General features: G+C 41.1%; 1 protein-coding gene across 1 annotated transcript in view; it reads left to right on the top strand.

Moving 5' to 3' along the window:
* The first annotated feature begins 358 nt into the window (after positions 1-358).
* wdr90 (WD repeat domain 90) overlaps positions 359-12,077 on the top strand; it is a 28,240-nt gene continuing 16,521 nt past the window's right edge. The window contains exons 1-23 of the mRNA XM_046068496.1: positions 359-667; positions 771-862; positions 1,331-1,507; positions 1,796-1,934; positions 2,073-2,243; positions 2,727-2,853; positions 3,014-3,081; positions 3,342-3,454; positions 3,645-3,857; positions 4,704-4,766; positions 4,876-4,944; positions 5,028-5,138; positions 5,309-5,451; positions 5,837-5,894; positions 6,150-6,268; positions 6,764-6,925; positions 7,059-7,189; positions 7,315-7,431; positions 8,061-8,296; positions 8,820-8,956; positions 9,345-9,475; positions 9,803-9,933; positions 10,204-10,365. Of these exons, the coding sequence (XP_045924452.1) occupies positions 655-667; positions 771-862; positions 1,331-1,507; positions 1,796-1,934; positions 2,073-2,243; positions 2,727-2,853; positions 3,014-3,081; positions 3,342-3,454; positions 3,645-3,857; positions 4,704-4,766; positions 4,876-4,944; positions 5,028-5,138; positions 5,309-5,451; positions 5,837-5,894; positions 6,150-6,268; positions 6,764-6,925; positions 7,059-7,189; positions 7,315-7,431; positions 8,061-8,296; positions 8,820-8,956; positions 9,345-9,475; positions 9,803-9,933; positions 10,204-10,365 (2,883 nt within the window). The 5' untranslated portion in view covers positions 359-654. The remainder of the gene's footprint in view (positions 668-770; positions 863-1,330; positions 1,508-1,795; positions 1,935-2,072; positions 2,244-2,726; positions 2,854-3,013; positions 3,082-3,341; positions 3,455-3,644; positions 3,858-4,703; positions 4,767-4,875; positions 4,945-5,027; positions 5,139-5,308; positions 5,452-5,836; positions 5,895-6,149; positions 6,269-6,763; positions 6,926-7,058; positions 7,190-7,314; positions 7,432-8,060; positions 8,297-8,819; positions 8,957-9,344; positions 9,476-9,802; positions 9,934-10,203; positions 10,366-12,077) is intronic.

The following is a 12,077-nucleotide window of genomic DNA, read 5'->3' as shown; positions in this document are numbered from 1 at the left end:
GTAACATTATGAATATGTGAATGTGATAATTTAAGACTTATTTATGTAAATAAGAAAAATTATAAGGATATTTGCTTGTATTGACTTTTTTATTGTGTAATGGAAGGATATGCAGGATGGGCAATCACAGGAACAGTCGGCTAGTAAACAAAACAGTGTAGTCAACAGAAAGTCACAAAAATAGTTAATCTACACCAGAACTGTATGCAGTGTCTTCTTTACAACATATCTTGGGTAGTAATTTATAGCTTTTTCCTCTCATATGCCACAGTTTCTTTGGTATTCCTTTTGCTCTGTGAACTTCATTACCCAGAAGCGCCAGGGAAAGCAACGCACAGACGTCATGAGCGTCGTGCTGTCGTTGGCAACGGCGGAGGCTGGAGCGGGAAGGATATAACTAAGCTCTTAATGTCAAATCAAAACTAGTGTTTATTTGGTACCCGGGAGAACTGGAAATGCTCTCGCAGCTCATAATGATGTGAAGCAATATGTTTTGTCTATTTGACCTCTGGGAAACGGAGAAGGAGCTTTCTTCTGTGATTCAGCTGTCTGTTTGCTAACAGCTAACATATCTAAATGTACACTTAGGTTAGCTGCTCGAGTTTTAACAAGTTGGTCAACAGGTTGATTTCCCATTTGTGATATTCGGCTTCAATGGCATCCAAAGGTAAAATAAACTAACTTTTATTGATAACGTTACGTCAAATTATACAGCAACAGTTAATGTTATTAACCGTGAAGTTTGCTGAACCCTGTTTTGGACTATGCAGGTTGGCAGCATCCTTATGTCAACATATTTAAACATGTCAGAGTTGAAGACTGGAAAAGGTCGGCAAAAGAGGGAGATGTGTCAACATACACGGTAACTTCATACTACTATAATTGTGGTATTTAAAGTTTTACTTTATCCCCAAACTGTATTTTGAATATTAAATACCGCTGTAGGCTGGTAAGCTGGCTGTTAAAAGTTTGGAGGTGTGTCGTACGGCAGCTTTGATTGAAAAAGGATTTCAACAGTGACCAGATTCCATTCAGGAAAATAGTAACAAACCCTCCATAAAGACTTAAGACTCAAACCAATCCTTCAAGATAATCCTCTTATCTGCCCTCCATCTGTAGGCTTAGTATGTCCAAACAGTAATATGTTAAATAACATATATGCTAAATAAACAGCTTTTGTCTTAGTCCACCTCAACGAGCTTTGGCAGGGTTATTGATTTTGGGTGGAGTATCACTTTTCAACTATAAGTATCCAGACCAAACTTATTATTGAAACTATTACTTACTTATTACTGATTATTTTATGTCGGCTTTCCATGAACCCCCCCAGAACAAGACACTGAAGTGCTCAGTGTTCCAGATCAGGGGTCCTGTTCCTGCCAACAGCTATATCCTGGTACCCAAAAACAGCAATCAGTCTCTGGGGCTGACAGGGCGCTACTTCTACCTTCTCTTCAGACCTACCCCTGGCAAATACTTTGTGGTTCACCTGGATGTTTCTGCTGAGGTATCCAACCTTATTTTTACTGGATAATCCTGGGCATATGTGTGATGAAATCAAGAATATTGATATATCTATGCTTTTTTTTTATGTGACTGGTGTTTATTTTGAAAGTCCATCAGGAGACTAATCCACAGCTCTGCCTTTTTTAACATTTTTTGTAATTCTTTGACATTTCAAAAATATGTACAAACATGGTATGGTGTACATGTGGTACATGATTGGTTAATATAGTTTTGTTTTTTTAAGGAAGACATTTTATTTCCCTCTTCCTCTTTGTGCTGTGATGTGTAGGAGGGCCAGATGGTCCGTATTTCCTTTTCCAACATGTTCAAAGAGTTCAAGTCCACAGCTACCTGGCTTCAGTTTCCTTTCCTGTGCGGAGCTGCAAAGGATTCAGTCTATGAAAGCACAGCCAAATCCGCAAGACATGGTAAAACACCTGCACACACAAGCATCCATAATTATGTGAAGATGAGCCGTTGTTTGTGTGCATTTGTTTTGATAGTTCACTGACTTTTTCTTGAGTATAATGTAAATAATTATGCATGATTTATGTTTTGTGGTCCAGGTTTGGTGGGTCCAGCTCCTATTTCAGTGCGTTGGACTTGTCTGATGCTGGATCTGCAGTACACCGTATCGGTCTACCTCAACCGCTGCTACAGTCACGTGAAGAGCATCAAGCTTTGTGCCAACATGACAGTGAAAAACATGTTTACCAGTGACCTTCTGCTAGATCCAGGTTAGACTCAGCCAACTAAGTCTACTTTCCGTCTAAAACTATGGCTGCACAGTATACATTATATATGTACACTTCATGTCTATGTGTGAATACCACTGGTGGTTTTCTACTGAGGTGAATAATAAGAGAAATGCAAAAGTTTACCAGTGCTCTTTTTTTAAAGGGCACTTCGATAACTTCAGTCTATCACAGACTTGAAAATGGCTTAATTATTGGAGCCCTATTAATCTTAAACCATTGCTTATTCAAACCACTCAATTCAGGGACCTTTGGTAGCTTGTTAAAATACATTGTATACTGAGAATATGTTGAAAGCACTTAAAATCCTTTATTAGGAGAAATATGTTCTTCACATATCTATCATTCTGTGTCAGGCCTAATCAGACTCCTTCAGATTTCTGAATAGACTACACAGTGTCCTCTTTGTGTATTTATGACATCTTTACTTTTCTCATCTACTTGTGCAATTTTATCTTTCAATAGGAGTTTCCTTCAGTGAAGCCAAGCTGATGGGTCTGGCCTCTTCTCAGGGAACAGGTCCTATGCCCAGAGACATGTCATTTCCTGTGCCCAAGGGAGGCTCCTGGCACGAGCTCTATGATTACATCAGGTACAATAACCTCACCTGGGTACATGATGTACATCACTGGAATTATGCTACAAGCAAAATCTACCCTGAACTACTTTTTCTAATTTCTGGGGTCATAATGTTTGGTAGTGTTTTGTTGTTGTTTTTAATCCCCATTTGTGTAACTATGTTACCCTAACAGGTTTCCCTCAGAAGGAACAAAGTTACCATTTGACTCCATTCAAAAAGGCAGTCCCAGGCATGAGGCTAGTAAGTCATTTATTCTAAAAAAAGGAATTTCTGTACCCCACACATATTGTATCATTTATTTTATTCTGCTCTTTTTTTGTTAAATTGTTTTGTTATTTATTCATCAAAGTAAATGAAGTTAGTTCCATTGGAGCTTTAAATAATCCCTATTTAAAGACAAATACGTGGGTTTAGAGCTGTTCTGTTCAGACACATTTTCTTTTAGCCTATGTACTTCAAGGTATTGTAGATGCCTGACTTTCATATCCCTTCTTGACCAGGATGTGTCTCCAATCCAAGAAGCCCTATTAGAGAGAAGGCTCGCTGTGTCAACCTCAGCAAACCAGTTCAGGACCGTGTGTCCCTCATCCAGCAGATTACCACTCCAAAATCAGTAAGACTGATAACATTTAGTACCTTTCAAATCATGTTTCAGCTTTCTGTGATTCCAATCCGCTTTAATTTAAAAAAAAGAGTAGCAGATTGTTTCGCTTGATCCTTGAGTTTTCTAGGGGGCTGCTATTTATTAATTAATTAATGAATTCATTAATTTTTTTTGTTGTTTTCTCCTTCTGTCCCCTCAGCTCCCGAGAAATCAAACCCCCGTGGTGACCAATATACCCGAGCTGGGTTTAGTTTCCACTCATCAGAAGGATGACAGGCTTTGGAATAATGATCACCATCATCAGCAGGAGTCAGCATGCTCCAATTCACATGAGCTCACATCCAGGCCACCCTGTGAAAGTGATGAAGGGGGATTTCACGTGTACATGCATGGGGAAGAAAGTGAAGAAGAGGTGAAGTTTCATTTTGACTGTAATGCACATTCAGCCAAACTTGAAAGCATAAGAAAACCAATTGACCCTTCGCTAAGCCATGCCCAAATACTCTGGCCAATCACAGCACAGTATAGGACTGGCTCTAACTGAGGTCCGACACTTTCATGGATGCGCTCCATTGACTCTAATGTAAAAAGAGTCTTTTTTTGGCTGTATTTTTCTAAGATATGGTCAAACACTGTTCCTGGGGCACTTGTAATAGTTACAGTCGCTACCCAGAGAGGTTGATAAGTACGATTTATTCACTTTCCAAAACCTAAAATAAATCCAGAAAAATGTTGGCTGTGGATCGTTCCTAATGTAATGTAGTTAGCTAACGCTAGCTAACTTCCTACTGAATGTAACGTCCTACTGTTCTGCTTTTTAATGATTGTAATATGATGTACAGGAACACTGTTGATTCTTAATATCGTTGTCTTTTGTCTCAATCGTCGGGGGATGTGGTGGTTCACTTGTACTGTGTGATCGGTAGATTTTAGCTTCTATCTTACATTTTTTTTCACGTCCGTTTGAGTCAGTTTGACAGCCTGAATACAACATTCAGATGTATAATGCAACTGCAAAACTGTCTGCTTCTTTCTGAGATCGCTTTTTCCAGCACATATGACAATATTTCTCCGGGGACTGCAGTTCTAGACAGTGGCAGTGCAGGCAGTTTTTCGGACTTAGCAACAGTAACTAAGGGTGGCGTGGCTTAGCGAAGGGTCAATTATATTCCACATTCCTCTCTCTTTTTGTACATCATGTTCAGCACAATTCATGTCCTTGACATTGGAAAAACTGTTGATCTTGTTATATCCTCAGTTCATTTGCACTCCTGTCCCACATCCTGTCCATCTAACATCGTCCAAAGAAACCAGGCAGCAGGTAAGATATGACAACAGTGGACACTGAATTTAGACCAGCTGCGGAGACATGAATTTATTAAGCTTACTACAAATCTTTGCCTTTTTAATTTTTCTGCTCTGCTTATTAGAAACTGCTTCCAGACCCAATTCTCAGGCTCAATCGAATCATCGGCTTTGGAGGAGCCACTACTAAATGTGTATGCTCAGTTGGAGAATAAAATTCACTACACCAATGACTGATTGCAGTCTATCAGCTGAACTGAACTGTATTCCATTATAGGCCCTGTGGACCAAAGCAGGTGATGCAGTGGTGTATCCGTGTCACGCAATTATCGTTTCTATGAAGATATCCTCTAACCAGCAGAGATTCTTCATCGGTCACACTGATAAGGTAAATGAGCTGTGATGTGTTGCTCTACCTCCGCAGCAGAATCTCTTCTAACGTGTAAGATTCACCTAGTGCCCGGCCTTGTATTGCAGTTACATTCAATAAAGAGAGAATTTGTATGTGTATTCATTCTGGAATTTAAATGAACATCTGTCCATGTGTTTTCTTTGTAGGTATCTACACTGGCTTTTAATGGAAACACAACACTGCTGGCCTCAGCACAAACTGGCCACGGTGTAGTTCGAGTATGGAACTACAACAAAGGAAACTGCCTGGCAATGGTCAGGGTTCACGCTCATTCAATATCTTCTCTCAGGTAACGAACTTCAGATACATATGCATTCCCGTACATACAGTTATCTTACATAATCATTGAGGTCTAACTAAGCTTTAGAGTTGCAATGATTAATGGATTAGTTGTCATCTATTAAATTAATCGCCATCTATTTTGATAATCAATTATTCGGAATGAGTAATTTTTTAAGACAAATTCTCTGATTCCAGCTTCTTAAATGTGAATATTTCTGGTTTCTTTGCTCCACTTTGACAATAAACTGAATATTTCTTAGACCAAACAACTGATTGATTAATCGAGAAAATAATCCACAGGTTCATTTACATTGAAAGTAATCGTTAGTTGCAGCCCTACTACACTGTTTGCTCACTATTTTTGTCTTTTATGTTCTTTTTCCATTTTGAAGTTTTTCATACGGAGGCGGTATTCTCTGTGGAGTGGGTAAAGACAGCCACAGTAAAACAGTAAGTGCCACACATGCAGATTTCCCCACATGAAAATTCAAGGCCTTAGTTTCTAATTTGTGTCGGAAGACAATTAGCACCAGCTGCACTGTGGAGAGAGCTAGACGAAAAAATGCCAAGCAGCACCTCATATCATTATTTTGACTGATATAATTTCAAACGACACGCTATAAATTGCTCCCCTTATTAGTCTATGACTCCGCAAACCCGCGAGCTGACTGTCTCTGTTTGTCGTCCTATTTCCAACGTTCATAGATGGTGGTGGTGTGGAACACTCTGAACGTTAGTAAAGGTGGAGAGGTGACCATCTTAGCCAAAGCACACACAGATGTCGACATCCACACCATAAAGGTTGCCTTCTTTGATGATACAAGGTACCCTCTATTCTCGGTGTTTGTATTTTTATCTGTATACTTGATTATGTCTTAGTCAACAGTCCATGTTTGCATATTGGAACATTTTTGTGCATATGTCTGTCGAGTAAATGTTGATGAAATTGGTGCAATTGCTCTATTTTATTAAATTATCAAACAATTTTATTGTGTGTTGTTGTTAAGTGTTGCCAATGAGCCACACATTACTTCATGTTAGGTCTGTAGCTAATATAAGATAGACATTTATTTTCACAACTTCTACAACAAGAGTTGTGTTAATCTTGCAGACGTGTCTGGACAGATATCAGTCCACTCTCTCACTCACCTTCTGTGTCTTTGGTACTTTTAGTGCAGGAAGGTGTCAAACACCTTGGTGTGAGAGTGGGAGAGGGGAAAAGGTTGCAGCTCCAGAAACCAGAAATAAATAAGCATCATCCAGCCAGTAAATTAGAACCCGTGAGTCTATGGGTTAATCTGCGAGTCTGCTGGTTTCAGGATGGTGTCATGTGGTCGTGACAACATTCGCCTGTGGCGAGTGCGGAATGGGTCCCTGCGCTCCTGTCCAGTCAACCTGGGTGAATACCATTCTATGGACTTCACTGATGTTGCCTTTGAGGAGGGAAACTCGTCCAATTGGCACCTTGATGATCGAACACTGTGAGTGAGCAAACCAGTCATTAAACCATACAGGTTTATGTTGCAGTGGAAGAAAATAATCTAATCCAAATCCACAGAAAACATTATATTATTAAGGGCTTACATTTTTTCCTCTGTGATTGTGTTTGCACAGATTTGCCAGCAGTCGGAGTGGCTATATCTTTGAAATTGACTACAGCAGAGTTGTTATCAGAAATGTCAGGAGGCTGTTGCCTGTACAGCAGCAGCATGCAACCCGCAGAGACAAATGGACTTTTTACACAGGTGTGTCTGAATCAAACTTGTCAAAATGTTTGTTATTTAGTAGTTTACAGCAAGGGTTGTGTATAGGGGTAACTTTGTTATTGTGTGTGTGTGTGTGTGTGTGCGTGCGCGTGCGCGTGTCCCAGGTCCAGGTATTGCTATCAACAGCATCAGTGTGTCCTCATCATTCTGCGCCACAGGCTCTGAAGATGGCTTCCTGCGGCTCTGGCCCCTTGATTTTTCTGCCGTCTTCCTCGAGGCTGGTAGGCACAGTAGGCTATGGCATAACATTCAGCAAACAAACGAGCTGAGTTCCGCTCCAAAGGCAGTGATATAATCTTTAGTTCATGTATATTTAAATAGTCTTTTTCTAGTTTGCAAGGGGTCATTTTATCAGGTTGCATCTGTCCTGCACTGTTAACAGTGTGTATTGGCACTGTTAACAGTGCAGGACAGATGTTTAACAACAGCCAGCGAACTGGAAATTAGTTTCACACCATGTTGGAATTTTCCAGTCCAGTAGTGTCACACGTCCCTATGTAGCAGTCGTCTTACGTTCACTTAAACTTCACTCAGTAAAAAACTTATTACGTTACAAATCACAAGGACCAGGCAAAGCAAAACAGATCGCGGGTGGAAATATACGGAAAAAAGACAAGTTCTGTGTCTTTTAGGCAACTTTATAAAACATACTGCTGATGGACAAAGTGGAGCAGACAGAGGGGGATAGAGACGGGGCAAGCCGGTGTGCTTGCACAGAGACACCAGATGTGTAGGTGTGTGTGAGTGGACGATGGCATCGTCTGTCGGCCCAAGCCTATCGCATTTGTGTACTAACATTCATATCCAGTGCACCACTAATGGAGACTCACTCTGGCACATTGTTTTCCAGAGCACGAGGGACCTGTGAGCCTTGTGTCAGTCTCATCAGACAGCCTTCAGGTCCTGGCAGGCACCTCTACTGGTAACCTGGGTTTCCTTGACGTGAGCAGCCGTGGTTACAACACACTGATGAGGTCACATACAGACACTGTGCTCGGTTTCAGTGTGGATGGCATTCGTCGACATCTCACAACAGCCTCCTCCGATGGCACAGTGCGCATTTGGAATATGGATTCCTTGCATCAGGTCAATCAACACCATATTTACATGTTTTTGGCAACTATTACTACCTCTTTGTATCGTGTCATTATTTCATCTACACCGCGACCTGTATGCAGGATAAGCGGTTGACGATGGATGGATGGATGGATGGATGGCTGGATGGATGGATGGATGGATGGATGGATTATTTCATCTAAGAGGCACTGTTTGAATTTTTGGATCCAAAAGGCTCAAATCTATGTACACAATTTCACTGTACAAAAACATAAACACTCTATGTAGTTTTTTGTCCATTGTTCTTTCTCTGTCCAAGCAAGGTCATTCAAGGCTCTGTTTTTGGTCGTTGTCAAACTGATCTGTGCTTTAGAAAGGTAGAGATAGTTCTCAGACAATTCAGATTTTTTTTTTACTACATTACAGATTTGTGCTTGATGATTAAAGCCTCTTTCAAATTATACTTGGAGCAAGTCAGAAATGTGTGTCCGTTACCATTGTTTTACCACTTGTGTGTTTACTGTTGAACTAAATGTTGTTTTCTTGTTCTTAGTTGTATGATTTTGTGTCAGAGGACAGCCCCAGCTCAGTGGCCTTCCATCCCAGCGAGCAGGTCTTCTCTTGTGGCTTCAGCTCCGGCATCGTCAGAGTCTTTGACATATCCAGTGCCAAGCTGCTGGCTGAACACAAGTAAGTCTAAACTAATGTGTAAGCTCCAGCTCCACCACCTGCTGCCGTTCTTTTTTTGGATACCAAAAGTATGCGTTGGGCGCAGTTACTACATGCTATAATATCATATGTCAAGGTGTGTATAATTACTAACAAATACAGCTGGATACAATAGATTCCACCTCGGCCAGCCTCAGTTATGGGCCAGCTGGTAGAGACACAATACGGTGCATTTATTATGTGTTGCTACACATATACATGGTAAATGCACACATGTGCAATTCTTATTTAACATGTATATAACACATGCGGCCTTAGAGTGTGTCAGCCAAGAGAGAGTAATGCCAAACCATTGTGTTCTTGTTTTTCTGTATGTATGATTGTTTGTGTTTTATGTATACATATTTAGGCAGCACAGAGGTGAAGTGGTGGGTCTTGCCTTCTCTCCAGATGGGGAGTTCATGTACAGTGCCGACTCCCAGGGCTCTCTGGCACTTTACGACGCCTCTGAGGAAGACCACAGTGTGATCAAAGTTGTGTGTATGTAGACATAAGCACAAACCAGTGCACAGACACACCCAAGTTAATTTCAGTACATCATATGTTACATTTATCATTGAAATGTGAACTTAAATCAGCTTAATCACATAGTTAAACATTCATACATTAATTTTATTTGCTAGCTATTCCATTAAATAGATTCTATGCAATTAACAACACTAAGATAATGCCTGCACTTACTTGTGTGTTACTTAATTGTGTATTATTAGTTATTACTCAATAACTTACTGGTTCAAATTGCAGACACAAGCTAACATATCATGCAGCCACGTTCAACATCAATGTTGTTTGTCCCTGATTGGCTAGGTAATGTGGTGGCCCGAGACACTGAGCGCGCTCCAGACGCCTTGACGGTGAGCAGTGACAGCCGCTGTCTGGCTTTTGTTGGTCCATCGGAGTACATTGTCACCATCGCTGACGCCCGGTCATTGGATGAGGTATTGTGCGCACTGTCACCTTTCGGCATCGTGCCATTTGTCACGTTGATCAGGTATATTAACTGGTTATGTGGAATTCCCTTTTTGGAGTTTTTCCCAAAATCATATACCATCAGAAGGTGTTCTTAAGCTGAACGTAAATGTTTATAATAATCCCATTCCGCCCACTTAATATATTCATCATGTCGCCTGAGCTTTGGTAGTGATGTTGTTCTAGGTATTTATGTCTTACTGTGTGTATCCACACTGATCCTTTCCATCTCTGTCTAGTTGCTCCATGTAGATGTCAGTATTTTGGACGTAGAGAGCCCCCGTCTTGATTCTGCGCTAAAGGTCTGCTTCTCTCCGGCCTCCACTGAACACTTGTTGGTTGCCACATCTGCTAACAAGATCCTGTGGGTTAGCACCAAGACAGGTCGTCTGCTCCGAGAGGTAACGCTGCTGAACTTTAACACATTAGCTGATCGTGTTAAGTAGTAGAAGAATCTATAAATGACTTGTTGAGAGGGTCCAAGGACGAGCATTCACTTGAGACGTAGAAAGAGACATACATTTCTGTCAGTACTTACATGCTGAGTCTATAACCTGCTTATTCTGTTACTATCACATCCCTTTAAAAAGAAAAAGATGAAAGAATAAATAGTTTACTTGACAATCGAAATCTTAAAGTGTAGGTTATAATTTAGGTACTTTCTAAGTTAGTGTGTGTATATAGTCTGTTCTAAAAGGTCAAATACATATACACTGAACAAAATTATAAACACAACACTTGTTTTTGTCCCCATTCATCATGAGCTGAACTCAAAGATCTAAGACTTTCTCTATGTAGACAAAAGGCCTATTTCTCTCAAATATTGTTCTCAAATCTGTCAAAATCTGTGTTAGTGAGCACTTCTCCTTTGCCGAGATAATCCATCCACCTCACATCCACCTGCCTGAGGCAGGCACACCTTTGCCAGCCTCAGGCACACTCAAAAGGCCACTCAAAAAACTGTCCATCACACATCACCCACGTGTAACCACACCAGACCAGGACCTCCACATCCAGCATCTTCACCTCCAATATCGTCTGAGACCAGCCACCCGGTCAGCTGCTGCAACAATCGGTTTGCATAACCAAAGAATTTCTGCACAAACTGTCAGGAACCGTCTCAGGGAAGCTCATCTGCTTGCTCGTCGTCCTCATTGGGGTCTTGACCTGACTGCAGATCGTCATCGTAACCGACTTGAGTGGGTAAATGCCCACATTCGATGGCGTCTGGCGCTTTGGAGAGGCGTTCTCTTCACGGATGAATCCTGGTTTTCACTGTACAGGGCAGATGGCAGACCGCGAGTATGGTGTCATGTGGGTGAGTGGTTTGCTGATGTCAATGTTGTGAATCGAGTGACCCGTGGTGGTGGGGTTATGGAATAGACAGGCATGTGTTATGGACAACAAACACAGATGCATTTTATTGATGGCATTTTGAATGCACAGAGATACCGTGATGAGATCTTGAGGACCATTGTTGTGCCATTCATCCACGACCATTCCCTCATGTTGCAGCATGATAATGCACAGACCCATGTTGCAAGGATCTGTTATCTGTTACATAGAGAAAGTCTTAGATCTTTGAGTTCAGCTCAAGATGAATGGGGGCAAAAACAAAAGTGTTGCGTTTATAATTTTGTTCAGTGTATACACGGCATATAGTTGTATTTGGAGGAAAAAGTAGTTGGGTTTTAAGAACTGTTGGAACATCGTTGTTTAGTTGAGCTAAAATCAGGAGCCAGATAGCACTGCATAACAAGAATAGGGTTGGGCGATGTCTACAAAATTTCCATCGGACAATGTCTACAATGAATCATAGTGGGGGTCAGCAGTCGTCTTATGTGCATGTGTTCTCGCACAGACTTCACTCGGTAAAAACAAATGGCAGACTATTAACTTACGGTACAAGTCGCGGTGGATATTTTACGTACGGACCAGGTAAAGCAGCATTGAACACACAGGGTGCAAATGTTGGTTTCAGTTGTTTGATAGTCTGCGTCATTAATAAGCAGACGTGCGGCTCGCCTGCTGCCGTGATAAGGGACCGCGGGTGGAAATATATGGAAAAAAGGCGAGTTCTCAGTCTTTTAGGCGACTTTATAAAACATACTGC

This window comes from Micropterus dolomieu, linkage group LG14 (genome assembly GCF_021292245.1).
Source record: "Micropterus dolomieu isolate WLL.071019.BEF.003 ecotype Adirondacks linkage group LG14, ASM2129224v1, whole genome shotgun sequence".
Classification (NCBI taxonomy): Eukaryota; Metazoa; Chordata; class Actinopteri; order Centrarchiformes; family Centrarchidae; genus Micropterus; species Micropterus dolomieu.
The sequence above is the reverse complement of the archived record's forward strand: the minus strand, read 5'-3'. Positions and strand labels throughout refer to the sequence as shown.